At 36.3% G+C, this 21,540-nt stretch overlaps 1 protein-coding gene across 1 annotated transcript in view; it reads left to right on the forward strand.

Moving 5' to 3' along the window:
* The window catches only part of LOC138365306 (serine/arginine repetitive matrix protein 2-like), a 92,871-nt gene extending 72,490 nt beyond the window's left edge, over positions 1-20,381 (forward strand). Inside the window, exons 13-19 of the mRNA XM_069325595.1 lie at positions 226-331; positions 1,237-1,362; positions 1,831-1,925; positions 3,369-3,482; positions 5,858-5,969; positions 7,693-7,855; positions 17,429-20,381. Of these exons, the coding sequence (XP_069181696.1) occupies positions 226-331; positions 1,237-1,362; positions 1,831-1,925; positions 3,369-3,482; positions 5,858-5,969; positions 7,693-7,855; positions 17,429-20,381 (3,669 nt within the window). The remainder of the gene's footprint in view (positions 1-225; positions 332-1,236; positions 1,363-1,830; positions 1,926-3,368; positions 3,483-5,857; positions 5,970-7,692; positions 7,856-17,428) is intronic.
* Positions 20,382-21,540: the final 1,159 nt, after the last annotated feature.

Here is a 21,540-nt window from a genome sequence, read left to right on the forward strand (position 1 = left end):
TAGCCCCACTAATCCCCTCCCTTCCTCATCCCTAAATTATCAAAACCACCTCACAATGAAGGATAGGAATTTGACAGAAGGAGCAAGACATTATGCATTTTGGTTTGAGTCCCACATGGCTCCTAGGAAATTATAGATTAATACATTTCCTTTGCATTATTATGTATATATTTTCACCAAAAGTAGCAGTAAGTTATATACATTATATTTTTTCTGATTCCTCAGCGGCCAATTCCATGTCGACTTGCAGCAGCCAGGACTCTGCTGGTTTACCTCCGACACATGAACACCTCGGAGCAGAGAGAACATATCAGTAATACTCTTGTGTCAGGTGGGTTCTTTGTCTTGCTATTATACATAGAATAAGAGAGAATTGATTACAGTTTTACATACTTGTAAAAAAATTGTGGTTAAATTACAGTTTACATGTATAATATTATTATTTCCATTAATTTTCTGAGGTATGATCTCTCGGATGGCCCTTTAACTAAAGTTTCTAAGATCTCCATACTAATCACCAGACTCTCTAAGACTTTTATCTTTTTTTGTGCAAATTACTATTAGTATATCAAAGCTACACAACCACCACCAATGTCACCACAGCAATGTCAAGGAAGCTGGTAATCCTTAATTTTAAACCTGGCATCCACCCAAAATTGGGGTAGCACTTCATTTTTTGCCTTTTCCAGCCTAAATCCCAAATTTGGATTAGTGTGTTAGTTCAAGTCCAGTTTCATTAGCTGACCTCTTCCTTTGCTATATTTGAGGGTGCCCAGCCAGTGGCAATTCCTGTGGTTACTTGGTTCCTAAATATTAACACTCCAAAGTTAATTTTACTCTTTTGAGGCATTCTGTTTGGTGTGTGTATTGAGCATTTTGTCCAGTACCAGCATAGCTTAATGTTTTGGTTTACATTCCTAGTATTAAGGTCCCATAACTCAGCCATATAGATCAAGACATTGTTGACAAATTTATTTCTGGACTATGGTAAAATTACTAGTGGCACAGTGGTAACACATCTATTTACTTAGAAAAAAAAAAGAGAATTTTCAGTTGTAGGTATGAATTATGCCAGTAATTAATGGAAAGCTAATGACTTTTGAGACATTATCACAATAAAATATTAAAGATATATACATTAGCTAAAATAATATGTCAGAATCTAGTAACTGTTAATTAAATAAGAAAGGAACAATGTAAACAGTACCTTAAATTATTATTTGTCTAAAATTTCAGAATTTTGTGAAGGAAATAGTTGCCACAAGCGAATGCTGTTTCTCAACGTAGCTACGATGGTTCTAGAAATGTTCTCCAAGGCTTTCTTCAAGTCTTATTTCTTCAGGCCACTACTGTCTTTACATTGTAAGCAAATTACAGTACTGTACTTCAGTGGAATAAAATAATTAGATGTGTAATTTCATTGATAAGTATTTGTGCTTATGTTTATATATATTATTTATATTATATAAGTAAATGATGTGTGTGTGCATATGGGTGCATTCATGTGTGTGAAAAAATTCATCATGGTAACTGTGAGACAGGGCTCAAGGTAAGTACATGCAAGCAATCATTCACTTGTGTACTTTTTATTTTTTTTATTATATACAAGAAGATACATTGGGTTTAGGAGAGTAAATAGCATTGATGTTTTTACATTCTTGCAAAGCTACTAACATGCATAGCGTTAGAGGCAGGTCCTTAATCTAAAAAGATAATTTTAAGTAGGTAATTTGTAGCAAAATTTTAAGAATACTGTATTATGTTTCATATTATAAAGAATATTATTAATTAGAATATTATGAAGAGAAGTTTCCATATTGTTTGTTACAGGTGATCAAGTCCCCAACATTCGGTTGAAGCTGGTAGTGCTACTTCCCCAGATGAAAGCCACAATTTCACTGCCTGAAGATAAAGCCAGGCTTCAGGTGAGATATACTTATTTTAATTCAAGAGCCTTTGTATTTTATGAAGCAGGAGTTATTCCTATATCCTAAGTACAGTGGAACCTCGAATAACGAATTTGATTCTTTCCGGCGCCGTGCTCGTCATGTGAAACGGAAGTCACACAAAACAAATTTCCCCATTGACAATAATGGAAATCAAATTAATCCGTTCTACCACCGAAAAACATCAATATGATATGTTTGAAATAATGGAGCAGCCTACCTTACATACACTGAACAAACCTTTGACATTTTTTTCTTCAAATATGTTCAATATTTTTTTTTCATTTTTTTATAGCAAAAGGTTCGTTCGATGTTCGACAGGTAGGCTGCTCCATGTTTCTTAAATAAAAAATAAAAAAATAAAAAATAAAAAAAACAATTGAAACAATTTGAAAAACGGACAAATGCCATAAAGGTTCGTTTAGTGTTTGTCGGGCAGACTGCTCCATTATGATAGTCTTTCCTTGTTTCAAATGTATTCCATTTGTTTTGTATTTTTCATTTGTCTCAATAATGGAGCAGCCTACCCGAGAAACACTGAATGAACCTTTATGGCATATGTCCGTTTTTCAAAGTGTTCCCACTGTTTTTTATTTTATTTTTTTTTATTTTTTATTTAAGAAACATGGAGCAGCCTACCTGCCGAACACCGAATGAACCTTTTTGACATTTGTTGTTTTGCAAAAAATTTTATTTCTTTTTTCTACATAAAGGTCAATGCTTTGCAACATCACAGCAGTCACCCCTTTATATCCCAGCATCATCAGCATCTTTAAACAAAAAAACATAATTTATTTGCATCATCGGAGGCGTCCGAGAATGTGCGAGAAGCAGCATAACCCCACCATGTGGTGTTGTCGTTCTTCAAACGAGTGCTCGCCATATGAGAAAAATTGTTGGTGATCTGGGCACTTGTTACCCAAAATGCTTGCCAATTGAGGCGCTCGTCACTCGAGGTTCTACTGTACTTGTATATATAGCGGCATTTAGGTTGTGAATCACCGTCGGGCTTCTACTATATCTGTGGGATTGGTTTTAGTAGAATATAACTTTAATTGGATTTATGCAGAATAATTACTGTTGTGGACCCATTTGGGATTCATGTACTGCCATTTAGTGACTAGTTAGAATTTTTGTTTAAAACAAATACATTCTAATCTGGTATCACATTCTTGAAATTTGTGTAGCCTATGGTTTCCATTATTAACTTTAATACATACTTTACTTTTATAAAATAATTTGATTCCACCTAGCATATCTCCTTCTACATCTTAGATCTTCAAATCCCTCTTAAACTGTAATCCTCTCTTTATCATCAGCTTTCACTGATATGTAATAATTTTTTAAATTATTTTGTTAGCAAAACCTTTGACTTTAGAAGCAATGTCTTGTTGTATTTTAACATATAAATTTATTTAACAGGAGCTAGAGACTGTAGTGGGCAGTTTACTAGTGAGCGAGAATGACAGGGATGTGTCAGCGGCCATATCTACTACTATCACTCAGCTCGACAAGATTGAAGTCTGTGAAAGCCAGGTATTGAAGCCTCACCAGATAATGATCTAACAGTTTTTCATCATTTTATAAAATTTTGTGGGCCAACAACTTCAGTTATTGAGAGATTACCTTGTGCAGAGAATAAGTCACAATAATATGGCTGAAACATATTGCCACAATAATATAACACAGCTTGGTAATGGTCCAGGACGGACAGAAACGTTTTTTCTCCATTTTGTGATGTGTGGTTTGGTCATCATATGGCTGAAAACAAATGTCCCAATTCACACAGAGAGAGGGCCTTGATTGAATGAAAGCAAACTCACGGTCTCATAGACAGTAAGAACCGTTTTACTGTATTATATACTTCATACATTATTCTTTGTTTGCACACCAGTTAAGGCACGAGCGGGAAATATGGGGCAGATTGACAGAATGATCATTAGCAAAAAAAAGCAAGTGTAAATTCACATAAATATCCATGAATGGAACTCAGAATATTGAATGAAGTACAGTATTACATTTTACTTAGCAAGAAATATTCATTGAATCTGTTTACAAATTGGAGGATGTAAACACAATAGTAACTGGCACTGAACATTTGATTGGTCTGACATAAAGTTATATTCCCTTCCCTCTATTCTATGTTATATACCTTTCTCTATACTGTTTTATATTCCTTCCCTCTGTACTATGTTAAATACCCTTCTCTCTATACTGTTGCACACCCTTCCCACTATACTGTGCTACTCGCCCTTCCTTCTATACTGTGTTACACACCCGTCTATTTTCTGTTACCCCTCCCGCTATACTGTGTTACACGCCCTTCCCTCTATACTGTGTTACTCACCCTTCCCTCTATAATGTGTTACATTCCCTTCCCTCTATAATGTTACATACCCTTCCCTCTATAATGTGTTACATACCTTTCCCTCTTATAATGTGTTACATATCCTTCCCTCTATAATGTGTTATATACCCTTCCCTCTATAATGTGTCATATACCCTTCCCTCTATAATGTGTTACATATCCTTCCCTCTATAATGTGTTATATACCCTTCCCTCTTTGCTGTGTTCCATATTTACCTGATTTACCTGAGAGCCACTAACCCTAGTGGCCTTGATGAGGATAGGAAGCCGGTGGCTTGTCGAAGGTTCCCCCATTTGCCTTGAGGATTTTTTCCAGGTATATTTCGAAACTTGGCCAAACTTGGCAGCCATAACCGCCAAAACTGCCACAGTTTTGGCAGTTATGGCTTTGGCGGGTAGACAGTTCCATGGGTTAATAACCCTGTGGGTGAAAAAGCATCTCCTGTTCTCAGTCTTACATTGTGGCTTGTTGAGCTTGAAACTGTTGCTCCTTGTTTGTTACATCTGAAGAAAATATCTGGATCAACATCCTTTAATTTGTTCAGTATTTTTAAAGTTTCAATGCATTCCTAATATGAGAGATGACTTAGCCCTGGAATGACTTTTTTTGCCTGGTTTTGCACCTTCTCCAGAGCAGCTATGTCCCACTGAAAATGATGTCTCCATGGTTTGATACCGTTTGATCCAAATGGGGGCACCAGAGATCTATACAGTTGAACCATTACCTTCTTTTACTTATAGTCAAAAGTATGCTTGACTATCCCAAGAGTTTGGTTAGCTTTTCCTGACTGCTGCACCCACCTGTTGTGAAACTTTTAGTGAGTGGTGGATTTTGACTTCAAGGTCCTTTTCTTCATCAATCTGCTGTAATGTAATGCTATTAGTTTGGTAGTCGTGGCATGGGTTATTATGCCCCACATGCATGGCCTTGCATTTGTCGATATTGAAAGGTCTTCTGACCATTTGTGGAGTTCTTGTAGATCTCTTTGTAAGGCTTCAATATCATTATTATTTCCCACTTTACCATAAATCTTAGTGTCATCTGCAAATTTGATGGTGGTATTTGTAATATTCTCATCTTTGCCTATGATGTATATGACAAAAATTGTAGGTCCCAAAAGGGATCTACCTTAAAGGTCCAACTGAGTCCTTTGTTTTGATTTTACCTCATATATAGACATAGAATGATTTTAGAACTTTGTTTTAGGCAATTTTTCTTTCGTAGTTTCTTTTGGCTGATCTGATTTTTTGAGTGGCCGAGTTTAGTGCCCTTTTGTTTAACATAATCAGTGATGTGTATCGTGGATTAATACATTGCTCAACGTGCTCAACCATTTCTGTCCCATCTTGTTTTATTAAAGGCTCTTTCTTGACTTATTCATATTAGAGTATGTATTTTCATCTAGTAGTCTATTTTAGTGATAAACAAGAGTATTGTACTGTAAATTCCATATTACCAGTAACACTGAACTCATAGATAATTGTTTGATTATTTTATCCATATTTTGAAGTTTGTATTAATTACTGTTGTTCATCTTTACAGCGTGGTTCTCCTGAAGGTGAATCAGGTGGGCAGGAGACAGAGGATGAAAGAAGGGAGAGACAAGAGCGAAGAGTTGTTACAGATTCCAAGGCTGTCGACAAAAAATCTCCAGGTTTAAATGCTTTTATTTTAATATTCCTGATAAATTTTTATGTATTCTTTTGCCGTGTAGATGAATATGAAGATAAGAATGAGGAAAGTGCGATAGGATATTTGTCCATGTGTGGCAGCTCCTGTTTATATCCAACAGCAATTGTTTACAAGTTAAGCCATGCTTCAGCTATTCTGCTGACATATCTATGCTACATGGTATACCATTGTCAGGGACAGGAAGCCTGTCACATTTATGGAGGTCCCTTGCCAAGACCATGGGTGTCGCATGGTCATCCATCTAGTACTGGCTGTAAACTCGCCTTAGTGATACACCAAGTTTTTGACCAAGTGATACACTCATAATCCACTACACAATGGCACTGACAAATTGTTGAACTATTTCTTGCCTTTCCAGTCAGAGAGCAAAGAAAACCGTTTAATATCGTCAGCCAGATTCAGCCCAAGGAATACACCTTGCAGCAAATGCTACCAAAAAGCATCCTGAGATTCAAATAGGAGAAGTGATCCCTTCTGAGGATGAACTGATGTAGTGAAGCAGGCTGAGGGAACACTAACATGCTCAGCACTTCCAACATACGGTCCCTTGCTAGTAGGCCAAGCCTAAAACTTAGAGCCAAAATAAGTCGGTCATTGAGGCAGGTCAAGGCATTGTTTTCTGGGCCTCCCAGGAGGATTTACCAACTTTTATATATTTGTCTTGGTTTCAGTCACACTTGGCTCAAGCTATACACCACACTTAGAGTATTCAAGTTACCCAAAAGTCGTTTGAGCACCTGACAGAACAGGCAGCATCTCTGTGAAACCTAGTGAGAATGCAAAGCATTCAACACAAGATGTACTCCAAAGAGAGAGGGCGGTTGAGCTGGTGTCCCAAACCAACCCCAACCATTATAGATGCTGAAAGGTAGATAACTGGTATTTTTCCAAGTTCACTAAGAACCCAAACTGGCTCAGAACCCTCATGAAAACATATCTTTGGCTAGCAGGTAAGACCAATGACTTGGGGCTCAAATTTGACAGTTGTTGTGGTAGGCTGGGACTGAATTTCCCTGGAGTCAAATCACCTGAAGGATCACACTAGTCAACCAGGTAAACATTTTGGGAGCCAACTAATCCTAGAGGATAGAGCCTAAATGTGGTAAAAGGTTTCTTTGATCTGCATCCTCAGCCAATTCCTGAACCTCATAGAAATCAATTTAAAGACATTTTTTATTTTTGGGTATCATCAGAACATGAAACTAAATTTAAAGTTAGTTTCATCATCAGAACATGATACATGTCATCAGAATCCACTGATGGTAAACTCAGGATGCAAAAGTGTTAAATTACATTTATACTGTTCTAGCTGCAAGTTCACCTACTGTTATTAAAACTGTTAATTTCACCACAAATATAAATTTTAATTATTGCTTTTTGTTCCCTAACTGATTTTACTTAGTGATAGCAACAGTCTGAAAGTGGGAAGGGCAGTGATTGTAATAATGATGATGTTTTGGCTATTAGGCTTGGATTTATTGTATCTGTATAAACTCTTTAATCACTGCAAATAATCCTATATCCAACAATGACTTTTAAAGACCTCCTCAAAATACTGCATTACTCACTGTATGTATTTTGCAAGTAAAGATTTCTTGACTTATTTGTTGATTTTATAACATTTAGATCTCAAGTTATTTATATTATGACATCATGTATATAAACTTTTATTAATACAAATACAGATGGAAACCGAGGTGATGGAGTAGGCCTAGGTGAGAGGCGTTCGATACAAAGGTCATCCAACCGCCGCAGTTCGGGCATTGGTCGATTACCCTCATATTTAGAAAGAAGGCGTAGCAACTCTCATGCACCAACAAAACCACCAGATGAATGTACAATACTACGGTAAGTATCAGGTGTTATTCTTGGAAAGGCAACTGGTGACCACAGGTCATTTCAGCCTGAAATCCTGGTAAGTATATTATAAAATTACATGAAGACCTAAAATTGAAGGTGATAGACAGTAGTTTACTTGCATTTTTTAAAGTTGTCCAGATACTTTGCTCAGTGGTAAATATTAAATTGCAGCACTTATCTTTCTTCTCCGGGCTGATGGCTACCCACCCCATGAAAGTGGGATTCGGTGAAATAATGTTGTAATGTAAAGCCATTTTCACTCGTACAGCACTGCTGTTGGAGGTATCTGGAACTTTACATTCTCTTTCAGTAATGTGAAATGTTGTTGTCCAGCTATATAATGGCCTGTCATTAACATTCATGTATGTACAAATATTGTGTGCCATTTGGGGGTAACTTTCAGATAGCATACAACTTGAACTTCACTATTTGAGGAAGTGGGATGGTTGATTATTATTGATGTTTTCATACCATTGTGTTATTGGACAATAAACTTTTACATTAGGCATCTATTGTTGTAAATGTTCATTTTGTTTGAGCCTTTATTCTTTTTTGTGCTTTATTTGTCTAAACTTCTTGCAAGGAATAATTATACTCTATTGTATATACAAATTGTTTCTGAGTATAGGCCATTCTGTCACTTTCTTAGGCAATATCTCGAGGTCCCAGGAACTGCCAAATCCAACCTGGTCAGATTGACCTTTTCATCTCTGATTGAGCGAGAGACTTTTCCTTAATTTGATTCATTCTGATTCATTCAGATAGCTGATTCATTCCAAGACATTTTTGACTCTTACACTGTTGGCTTGGACTGTCTGTAGTCAGCCCAAGCTGGAATGCGCTTATCACCAGTGCCTTCCCATCCAAGTACTGTTAATTTCACAGATGACTTCCGTAATCTGACAAGGGCATTTGAAAGGATTCTCTTTGCACTAGTGCAGAATGTCATCCTGTCCTGATTGTCATTGATCCTTTACAATTGGACCTTCAGTGATCTTGTCTGAGTGTATTGCTCAGAAAGAGTATTCCACAGTCACTCAAAGCATGATTTTTATTTCAACTGTTTTCCGGTGTTTTGTATCTTTGTTTTCATTTTGTTCTTTATTTTTTATATTAAAACCCATATTTTGCAAAAAATAGAAAAACAAACAAAAAAACTCATGTAACATTGGAATAACTGAAGCTGTTCTTCTTTGTCTTGATTCCAGTTATAAAATATAATCATAGGTCTTTTACAATAACAACAATTTCCAAGGCTTCCTTAGTACAGGCAGCCATATTAGAATTAGAATTAAAAACTGTGTCCATAGTAACTTACACAAATCATTACAATATTGGCTGGACTAAACAGATGTACAGCAGTCTAAATCAAACTTACCATATATATTTTTGCATAAATTGAATAACACTTTGGCTTACAATTTTAATGATAATATATAAATATATTGGGAAAATAATGTGTAGTTTACCATAAGAGTAGTGAGAGAGATAAGCATACATTACAAAATTTAGGTTTTGAGAAGACAGTTTGAAGAAGTAATATAAACTAATCATACCACAACATTAGACATTTACACACAAGGTAACTTACACAAACTTTTATCACTTTGCATTTAATAATACTGTACAGTACTAAAATCACACAATTATTTATTTGTCTCTGTATATTATATTTCTAATTTAAAAAATATATATATTTCAGGGTATGCCTTTGAATTTTTTTTAAACTCTTACTAGTTTACTAATTGTCACCAATTTTTAATGCAATTTTGGTTTTAATATTATTTTATTGCTTTTATTGTTTATCATTTCTTTGTGTTGAACTTTAAATTACTTAGGTCCCATTGGCACTGGATTCAGGGCCCAAATTACATCATGATAATAATTGTTTAGATAAATTGTTGCTCATATTATTTCATTACAATCTATTTTTAGTGAATATACTGTAATGGTTTTCATTGTGCTAGATATAATACAGTACATTGTTTGCTTGGTTGATGTACTTGCTATGTGGTAGGAGAGAGGAGGGAATTATCAGGGGAAAGCACCAAGCCGTTATAGCTATATAGCACTGGGAAGGGGTCAGGATAAGGATTTGGTATGGGACGGAGTGAAGGATTGGTGCCCAACCACTTGGACAGTCAGGGACTGAACGCCAACCTGCATGAAGTGAGATCGTCGCTCTACCGTCCACCCCAAGTGGTTGAGCACCAATCCTTTGGGTCGAGTTGGGTTGGAGAGTATTGGCTGGTATTGTTGTTTACTACAGAGAAGGTATGCCAAACCTTTCTGCAACCTGGTGCCTAATTTACAATAAAAGTAATTTATCAATGTAAAGTGGTGGCAGCTATCCTTGATGATCCAGTAACATGCTGGTAGACTGAATAGGACACTTGTTCTTTAACATTTACTGATAGTTCTCCAATATATCACTTGAACGTGGTTATCTTGGCAGTAATATACAAATACAAATAACTAACAAATACAAATACAAATATGAACATCACTCATTCTGTAAGAAAGTTTTGTAGATCTGATTGATATATCTTTATTAATTAAAGAGTGGTAAAAATGTTTTCATAGGAATATATTGAACAGAAGAAATATTGAATAAATGAAAGACATTTTACTGTACATAATGGTAAATTATGCTTAAAAAAATTAAGCTTCTGTTTCAAAGGCATTTAAAATATCAAGTATGCCTTTCAGTTTTTCCATGACACTGAAGTTTTGTATTGAGGTAGTTGATTCAATACCAAAGAATATTATGTCAGTCAGTCATTTTTGTTTGAATAGTTGAGGCGAATGCTGCATTCTGAGATCATTTAATTTTCAGTGGATGACAATTCTGGCAGTGGCATCACAGAAATTTTTGAAGCCTCACTTTTTACTCATAATAGGTGCTAGGGAGTTATGGGAGAAAAACTCTTAAGTGCTCTTTTGTCATCACAAGTAACTATCAACATAAAGTTGTTGATAACAGTTTGTTTGTTTAGCCGACTAGTTGACCAACAGTGCCCACTTTCAGGCGGCAGCACCATGTGCTCAGTAGGGTTTCAAGAGCCAGACAGCATCACATTTTCTCTGACTGTGTCTCGTGTTAATTTACTTGGAGACCAATTCATAGGCTTAGTGGTACCGATGCTTAAGCACCAGGGAGCTACTATGGGTCTAAATGAAATGGGGGTTTCATTTTATTTAACAATTTTTTTTGTAGCTAGTTTTAATGAAAGCTTTTTTTTTTATATTGTACTGTATTTGATAATATTTTTGTCTGAAGATATATGTACAGTATTTTATCTAAATTATATATAGTTTTAGGAAAATACATTCAATACTTTCAAATATATATAAATGTAGAATAATGTTTTCCCCCTTATTTGCTGTGAATTTTTAAGAATTTAAGTTTTCATTTATGTTATTTTAAAATTTTATTACATGATTTCAGTGATGTGTCCCTGCATGCATGCATTATAAGTTCATTATTAATGCCTTGGTGTCCTTTCTTCTTGTCTGATTTAGTATGTCATCCTCTGTCTGCCTGAACCCTTTCCTTCATTACACGCAGGGTGTTTCAAGTAGGAAATTACTCCGAACATTGACTTTCACTTTTCTAAATTAAAGAAAATTAATACTCAACCTACACATATGAAAAGAAGGAAAATAATGATGTTTTGGTTTGTTCTGGATTTGATTAGGGTCCAAAACAGACTGAAATATCATTATTTTCTGTCTTTTCATATGTGTGTGTGGATTGGGTGTTAGTTTTCATTCACCTAATAATTGTAATTTATTCTTTGCAAAGAGAATAAATATTTGACTGTATAAAAGATAAAGAGTTTAAATATTAATTTGTGTATTAATACATAAGAGGAATTGTCTTATATACAACAGTAATATTAAAGGAGTTTTTGGTATATAAAAAGTCCAAACAATGGAAGGATGTTTTCCATTGATCACTCTGCTATGGAGGCAGGAAACAACTTATTGTTAAATAATGGTATGTACATTTAGCATGATATTTAGAAATAGTTTTCATTTATTATTTATTAAGTTTATGCAGTAAATTCTCATATCTGTATGTGTAATACTTTCTACTAATCCTCGTCCACATTTCTTGCATATATTGTGTGCTGGAAATAGATTGTGGAATAGACATTAATTTGGAAAAATCTGTATAAAAACTATTTGGAAAATAAAATGTATATGATTGTGTGGGATGGAAAAATGACAATACAGTACATTTTGAAGTGTCAGATAAAGCATATCAATTCTGGCAGGCCTTGAGCTAGTAGATGTAAGAAATATGATTTATACTACACTTATTGAAATTTATGTAATATACTTCCAGTTTTGTGTGAAATTTATCACACAACTTCTATTGTAGATAAAAGCTTTTAACCATTTATTGAGTTAACTTGTTTAACAATTATATTTTTGTATTTTTTTAATATTGTAGGTCGATGCAATAATAATGCAATTGATGATCACGAAACACTGATCATTTGTATGCGGAATATTATGACTTTGAGTAGATATGAGTAATTTGGTTACTAACTAAAGAAAAATCTAAAATGTCTTCTGGATCTTCTGATGCTGTACACCTTGAGTACTGCTCAGTACTCGCTCGCCATTTCCGAGCAATAGAGATTTCTGAAATAGGCGCAGTAATACAGAGAACATCTATGGCACACATAGACACAATAAATCACCTAAATTATTGGGACCATCTCAAAGCTCTCAAAATGTACTCTCTGGAAAAGAGACGAGAGAGACAAATAATATATACAGTACATGGAAGATACTGAAAGGCCAGGTCCCAAATTTGCACAGTAAAATAACCACATAGTGGATTGAAAGATACAAATGGAAATGTAGAATAGAACTAATGAGAAGTATAGGTGCCATTGGCACAACCAGAGAGCACTGTATGAACATCAGAGATCCATGGCTGTTCAATACTCTCCCAGCAGGCATTAGAAATATTATTGGAACAATGGTGGACATCTTCAGGAAGTAATTGAATAAGTTTTTACAAGAAGTTCCAGTCCAACTGGGTTGTAGTGGGTATGTGGGCCTGTGGGGTGCTCCAAGCAACAGCCTGTTGGACAAAGTTATTATAAGTTAAACCTAGGCCCAGGCCATGCTTGGGAGTAGAACTCCCAGAACTCTCTCCTGTAGTAAGTCAAGTCATCAGTAGTTGGTCAAGACAGTCATCAGTAGTTGGTCATGTCAGCCTATCATTAGTTGGTCAAGTCAGTCATCAGATGCCCGAGTCAATTAAGTCAGTCATCATTAGTCAGTCAATAGTCAATTAGTCATCAGTAGCAAAGTTATTTAAGTCTGTCATAAGCAGCCAGGGGAAGCAATTGGGGGTCACCTTTAGTAATGTAACAGACAAGGTTAGTCAAGTTGAAGTTGACTTAAGTATTTTGATCAATAATAGTCTTCAAAAATGAAATGTATTGCCTTGGAGCTATAAACGTACCTACAAGTTCCGGACCACTGTGTCTGTTTGGGTTTGATCTAAACTTATAAAGCTCAGAGCTTGGAGGATGCTAGCTAAATGTGTCTTGAACAGAACACAAAGCTCGAGGTCCAGCCCTCAGCCACACCTGCAGTTGCCAGCTGACTCTGGCTGTGATAGTGTATCCCTACTTTTAAACAGAAGCTGCCTCACATGGGTCATTATGCCTTCTGCACTTAATCTGTTCCCATGTGGATCTTATCCTTGGGAGCACCCAAACTATTATGTTCAGAAAAGTGTTTTTATTTTGACTCAAAGCCTTATTTTATGTCATCTTAAATGTTTTCTTCTATATGGAGGTTTTCAGTGGTTTAACAGGCTTTGAAATGAGTTCATGCAAATTACAATACAGTATATGAGAGTTTACTGCACAATAAGAAAATATTAATTAGTACAGTTTTATTATATAAATGGTGATTAATGTACTATGATATTTTTAAATAACACTGTGTAAATATATTTTCAGGATAGTAAGTGTTATTTTCTGATTGCTTATGCCTCCAAAGTATAAATTTTTTTTATTATTCTCCTCAAACTTGTCTTCGACATTTGCCTAAGATATCCTGAGGTACTGGAAGGCTGTTGACTTATTAAACAATGTTACTAGTTAGTAGCCTTCAAGTACCTTCAAGATGTCTTCCCTAAGCTGTCTTAGTTTGAGGGGGGAAAAATAATAATTTTATTTACTTTGGAGACATAAGCAGTCAGAAAATAACATTTAACTTCCCAGGAACAAAAGTTGCATACAATTTTGTAATGTTTTATGTTATTGTAGTTACATTTATGGTAGCTCATATTCTCTGTGAGATAATTTTAGGTGTAATTTATACAAAATATTAATTTTTTTTTATATTATACTTTAGCCTCTTAGAAACTGACCATAATGTTAATAGACCCCCTTTTTACTTATTTGAAAAGCTGATTTCAGCTATGATTAATTCATCTCTAATTCCTGTTAAAGGCTTTGTAAATTAGTTAATACCTTTTTAAAGTACGGCTATCATCATAAGTTGATTTTCATCATTAGCACTGGTTTTTATACAAATGATGTAAATATGGCAGTAATACATCTGTTTGGATGTATAGTAATAGATTAATCTAGACTCATGAAAACGTCTACTATAATTTTAATTGCTTACTTATGATGTCTTACTTTTTACATTGAATCTACATTATTTGTGGACAGTATTCATGGACAGAATAGCAGCAAAGGAGTGGGCTGCACGACACTTCCTTTGAGTTGTGCCGAGAGCAGGTTTACATGCAATAAAAATACAGTATACATATTTCATGGCAGCCCTAAATACAGCACTTGGTCACTATTTTTAATAATTGTGTGTTCATATATATTGAGTTATTACACAAAGTGAGTAAACTGCAGTTAAATGGCAAACATAATAACGGTCTAACTTGAACACCAGAGCCCCCCCTCATCCCTACTTGATGAATAAATAAACAATGTACAGTATCAACATGTACATTGTTGATACTGTACGATCCTAAAGACTCCTCCACCCAGCTCCCTCCCATATGTTTAAACACCAGAAAACACTTAGATTTTTTTTTATTTTCCAAAAGTTTTACATGCAAATATATCTTTATATAATTTTATAAGAACCATTTTTTTTTTTGTTTATGGGCTCAGCTAGAGAGGTTTCCTGATGATAGCCGCACATTAAGGGTTAAAAGGTTTTGTTCAAACTGTTGTAAATTTAATTTCAATAAAGACATTATAGATATTTTAGGCTTGTGTATTAGGTTACTATTGTAATATTTGTATGATGATCATTATGCAGTTGATACATTGTTCCCTGGACCATGAACTTTTACCATTCTCGTTGCTAAAAAATTTCCTTATGTTTTTGTCTTATCTGCACATACTGTATATTCAAAACTTGAAATTTTCTTCAATGTTGAATTTAATTAATTAATTTTTAACATGGTTTGTTTTTGTTTAACAAATACAAATAAAGAGATGGCACATTGTAAATGTGTAGGTACTATAGCACCCTGTGTAGCCTTTCAGTGGAGTAGAGAAACTAGATCTCTGAGTGGCAATGATCTTACAATCTCAAATGATCTAATATATTTTATTTAATTAAAGGCCATGAGTCATGGAAAAACTTAATCAAATAAATTACTGCACAGTTATAATGAATTCTGTATTATTAAAAGATAAAAGATCGATAGATCAAATTAAAGATTTGATCAATAGATTTAATTTCAAGCTATGATAAAATGTTCACTGTGTCAAATTTTTGTTTAGATTTGCTACATTTCTGCATTATGCATTATTAATAAAATGACAATATGGCGTCAAAATATGAAATTGTTCGTATATTGTTGCCATAATTTATATTGTTGTAGTTGCTTTATACAAAATCTTCATATTACTTTTTTGAACCAGGTTCTCTCAGTTGCTCCACAAGCTAAAGCTTGAGCCTACTCTGACCACAATATTCGTATTAGACTCGTGTCAACCTGTGCCTCATGATAACAAGGAACTTTTCAAATAATTTTGTCACCTAGCTGAGGAGGAAAGATTGGGGAGATAAGGTTCAAACCTCTGCCAAATCGACTGCTTGCAAAGACATTAAAGAGCAAAATTAAATCCGATGTCCTCTATGAGAAATTATGAAAAATTATTGACTAATACAAGAACTGCCAGCCTAATTTCTGTAAACCGCTGGTAGGCTAGGTATATACCACTCTAACCATCACTAGATGGCAGCAGTAACACCAACAAGAAATCAAAAGACCCAATTACTCTTCCTTGTCACCTGGCATCCACTCTTGTTCTTCTCACCCATGCAGAGGAAAAATTCATAAAGTATAGTAGCTAATATTCAGGGTATCCATTGTTCAGTGTTCATTTAATGGTATGTGACTACTCTTTTTCTATGACTTTGGTTTAGTTTTAATTTTTTTTACTCTCAACTTGGCATGTGGGTTGCAGGTTTTTTTTTTTTTTGTGTTGATTGAAAAAGACTGACAGTCGTCAGAGCTATCTTCTCTGTGGCTGTCTGGGTGTATTTTGGTGTGGGCTGGGTCTTGAGCTGGGATGCTTTCCTCACAACCCATTTGGGACTGTCTCAGTCTTAGGACTTTGTGAAGTGCCCTGTTTATACACATTTAGAGATTGTGTACTCGCCTAATTGTGCTTGCAGGGGTTGAGCTCTGGCTCTTTGGTCCCGCCTCTCAACTGTTAATCAACTGATGTACAGATTCCTGAGCCTACTGGGCTCTATCATATCTACATTTGAAATATGATGTATGTTTGTATGTATGTGTTTGCACTGTCACGGGCATTCAGGGTTTTGCTTGAAGTATTGTACCTGCTATTTATGTTTGAGTTAAATGCCTCCTTAAGTCCTACTAGAATGTGGTCCCTTTGGAAGATACAGATGCTCCTCATTTACAATGGTTCATTCACTCAGCCTACCTGAAAGTTAGACTAGGCAAAAATTTATGATCTTCCTGTTGTGAGGTGTGAATAATGTCTCTGAAATAACCCTATTGTCAATGAATGTAGGTCCTCTGCCACTGTCTAGTTGTAGTACCCAGTTACTGCATCCTCCATTTTTAAGAGCCTGCTTACCTGTTATTGTTGGTGGTGCTGCCATTTAGTGGTAGATAGAAAAAGTGTTGTGTGTTTATAAAATACTCCTGAGCAGTCCCCTTAGTCATGACCTGGACCATATCCTGGGCCCACCCAGGACACACTATAGGTTTTTTTGTTAGGCTCACATCTACCTGTGCTCAAATATAACAAGGAACTTTATAAATGGTTTTGTCACCTTGTCACTGGGAGGGAAGACCAAGGAAATTAAATAAAACTCAACATTCTCTCCAAGAATTATGTGGAAAGCACAAGGAATGCCTGTAAACTACTGGTAACCTTAATATATACTATTTTTATCTTGGTTGACTTATTCTGTTTATTCTAGTATTAAATATATGGATAAAGAAATGGTCCGGGGAACAATTTAGCACTATTGTTTCAAGTGTCTAACTTTCAAACATGTGCCTTACAGTGGTGGTGCGTATCAAGCTTCTACTACTAACACATCTCCTAGCTCTGCTACTAACCCCAATGAATGGTCTCTTGATGATGATGATGATGACAACGAGTTGGACATAAGCGACATCTGTGATGAGGTCCTCCTTAGTCCTGAAGAACCTAGCATTGATTGGGATGAGCAGCTTTCTCCTGAGTCACCAAGAATCATTAGAGAGCCTCCATCTTCAGCTTCATCACATGTCTCTAGATCACTGCACTCAAGAGATAGACACTTAGAATCAAGAGATTTGCACTCAGATTCAAGAGAGAGGCATTCAGATTCCAGAGATAATCTCTCTGGTTCTATAGATAATCTCTCAGGATCAAGAGATGGTCTTTCAGGATCAAGAGATGGTCTCTCAGGTTCAAGAGATGGTCTCTCAGGATCTAGAGACAAACTTTCAGAGTCAAGGGATCGTCACTCAGATTCTCGAGAAAGACTTTCAGATAAACATACCAAACATGTGTCTTCTCGGCGACCACCTTATGCATCTTTACCATCAGATAGTGGTGAAAATGAAGATAGAATATCAGAGAAGCTTTCAGCCAGAGAGGTCTTCTGGTTGCGCACATCTCGTCCTCGTTGGCGGAGAAAAGTTGCATCAGCAGATACCAGCCCTGAAGAGCCACGGCGAAATAGATTTGGTCGAGGATGGTCAATTGATGGACGTGGCAGTCACTCAGACACTGAAGATCCAGATATTCTATATGATGGCCGTCGTCAGACAAGTAAAGAAACCAAAATTCAGTCTTCAAGCTCTCACAATACTGCTAGCCCACCAAGTCCACATGGTATGTACACTTGGCCTCCACAACATACCCGTCACCGCCACCATAGTGCTTCAGAGTCAGAGGAATATGAGAATGAACCAGAACCAGGACCTGGTCACCATGACACATCACAACACCCTGGTAATTCCTATGATACAATGTCATGTCGACGTACCCCTTCTACACATCTCTATGAAGCTCCCATTCATAAAAACCGTCATTTTGATGTTTCTTCTCGAAGGAATGAGCCATCTGATGCATTTAACACTCGCTCTCATCACTTGGATAAACCCTCTAAACGCCACAGCAAAATTTCCAATTATTCAGATTCATCTACTCATTTCTACAGTTCATCCAATAAAGAAGAAAGTTCTTCCAAAAAATATAATACTTCTTCATGCTCTCTGGACCCATCTATCCACCACTTACAATATGGAAGTCATGCAAGTGAAAGTAAGAGTTCTACAAGTGGCAGACAACGAGAGCGATCCCCACAACCTCTACCCGGCACCAGACCTCATCATGTTGCTTATCCTCTGGATTCTGAAGATCCTTATATCTATCATGGTTTTCCCCCAACCCTTCCTCCTCATCTTTCTGCAATGTACTCTCCCCGATCTCTTCCAACACATTTTTCATATGATCATCCTGAAGAGTACCTATCTTCTCTTGCTTTTACTGAACCATTTAGCCCTGACCCTTATCATGCAGAAATGTTTGCTGCTGCTGAATTTTATCCACGAGAACCTTATCCTCAGTACAGTTATGATGGTGATAGATCCCGGGGAGCCCATGAGCATGAAGCTAGAATGATGGAGCAGCCTCTCCATTCATATTTTTTATTAGACACTGCAGAACTAGCACCTTGGTCCTCGCCTCCAGCTTATCCTATTGGACCACTAGGTGCTTCCTGGTTACAACATGGCCTTCACCCTTTGGCTCGCATTCCTCCTTGTCTTATTCCTACACCTTATTCCCGCCCTAGACCCCATATCCCTCTTGCCTCACCCCCATGGCGCCTTACTCATCCTGCTTCTCTCCCCAGCATGTCTACACTCGACCCCACTACGGATGAGTTCTTGGTTGATGCTGGTATTCGTATAGATGAATCAGTCATCAATAGTCGTCTGCCCACTCCACAGAACAGTGCTTCACGGATTTCTCGCTGGAGGGCCTCAGATCGCACTTATGGTAGCCATCTATCTACGAACAATGAAGGTGGTACTATGGATAACAAGAATCGTGGTAGCAATAATTTGGGTAGTTCCCGTTTGAGACAACCCTCCTCCATTGCTTCAGTAAGTAGAATACCAGCACCACCAGGTGCAATAGGGCACCAGAGTGAGTCTCCTCGTGGTCAGGATAACCAGACTATTAATCATAGGGATAGTCAGAACACTTCAGGTTCAAGAAGAGGCAGCCAAGGTGGCAATGGATCAACTGTTAACAATGTTGTTACGCGTCTTCGACCACCATCTCGTCCCAACAGACCAGTTTCAACTGTTGCTCCATCTCCATCTCGTGGGCTGCTTCCATCACGTACAAAGTCTCTCAGTCATGAAAACTTGCGCACATCTCCTTCCAGATTAGCTCTTCCAACTTCTCCATCAGTGTCTCCAAATTCTTCCCGTGCCACTTCCCCACAAACTTCTCCACAGGAAACTGAAAATCGTCCTAGAACCCTTAATGTGGTGGGGTCACGCTTGAGGCAACCACAAGTTCGTACTCCTAGAAACAGAGGATCTAGACCTACAAGTTGCAGTTCCTCCCCAGGGGGTTCACGCTGTTCTTCCCCAGGGCTGGATGGACCCATTAGTGGCTTTGGCAGAGGTAGCCGCAGCGGTAGCCATAATGGGAGTACAAGTTCATCCCCAGCCTCTTCTCGCTGCTCCTCACCTGCTGCAGAAGATCTGCGTTCCTTGACTCGGGGTTCACAACACAGGTCATCAGCGTCTGTGACACGTGCTAATTCATCTACAACTAGATCTGGTCGTCATACTTCTAACTCCACTTCTGAACAAGTTACCACTCCTCCCTCTCCAATACCTTCACCACGTTCCCAACGTCAGGGTTCATCCATTCCTAAGCCATCATCTGTTTCAAGGGGAAAACCAGCTGGGAGTAAATTGCCCCTTCCTACATCAGCAAGAAACTAGTTTTAGTACAGTCTTTGTTACATCAACTTAATTCGTATTTCTTATATGAATTATTTTTGGAGTACTTAAGAGGTGAGCTCATGTTTTTTTTTTTTTTTTTTTTAAATATGGTCTCCCTTTATATGCAGGTATTAAGAAAATAACAATTCTGAATGCTAATGAATGCTAGGAGTCAAAACTAGGAACATTTTTTTTGTGTTTTTCAAGCATGGCTAGACTCTTTTATTTTTTAAATTTTATGTACATTGTCAAGACAGGCAAGTGTTTCATTTGTTTATATTTTATGGTTGCATCTCATAAAGATTATATGAAGTGTGCCTAAAGTTATGTGACTTAAAAAGACTTTCAAGCATATTTTGTTATCTAGTCAACAGCTTTATATGATTTTCAAAATGTAAACTATATTGGTGAATATAGGCCAGTTTACTTAACAAAAATTAACACTATATAATAATATTATATACAAATACATTAAAAACAAAACAAAAAATCTGATGAATAATGTACCTAATTGATATAATATTCCTGAAAAAAGCAGGTGCCATTTCCAAAAGCCATTGAATAGGTTGTGATAACTTTTGTTTTTTTATGTAATCCAAGTCTTTGTTTGGTTGTTGCATGATGGTGCCCATTAACACATACTAGATCAAGAATCTATTTTTGTTATAGGAAACAACAAATGGCACAATATATTATTCGATAATTATAGGTATCCCCCAGCAGAAGTATCTTAGGGTATTATTAAATATCTTTGTTTTTCTTTTGTTTTATTTTCTTCAGGGTATCTGTTCGCTATCCCAAGAATACTTCATTGTATTGGCTTGAAACTCTGCATTCCTAAATTTTAGTTAAAAAGAATGCTGGTATTGAAAATAAGCAATGAAGCCCCCATGGCAACTCTGTTATTTTTCATGTAATATCTTTTGGAAACATCAGTGTTTTGCCTTAAAACCTGAAATACTTATATATTGTCATCAAACATCTAAAGTTCATTTTGCTATTAGGCAGTGTATCAAAATAACAACACAATATTGTGTATTTCTCTTTTATTCTCTGCAATATTTTAAGAATGCTTCATCATATTTGTTTGAACCTGAAACATTTAAGTATAATAATACAGTCGAGCTTCCTAATTAATATTGGGAAGTGTAGCCTTCCC

Source organism: Procambarus clarkii, chromosome 16 (genome assembly GCF_040958095.1).
Source record: "Procambarus clarkii isolate CNS0578487 chromosome 16, FALCON_Pclarkii_2.0, whole genome shotgun sequence".
Classification (NCBI taxonomy): Eukaryota; Metazoa; Arthropoda; class Malacostraca; order Decapoda; family Cambaridae; genus Procambarus; species Procambarus clarkii.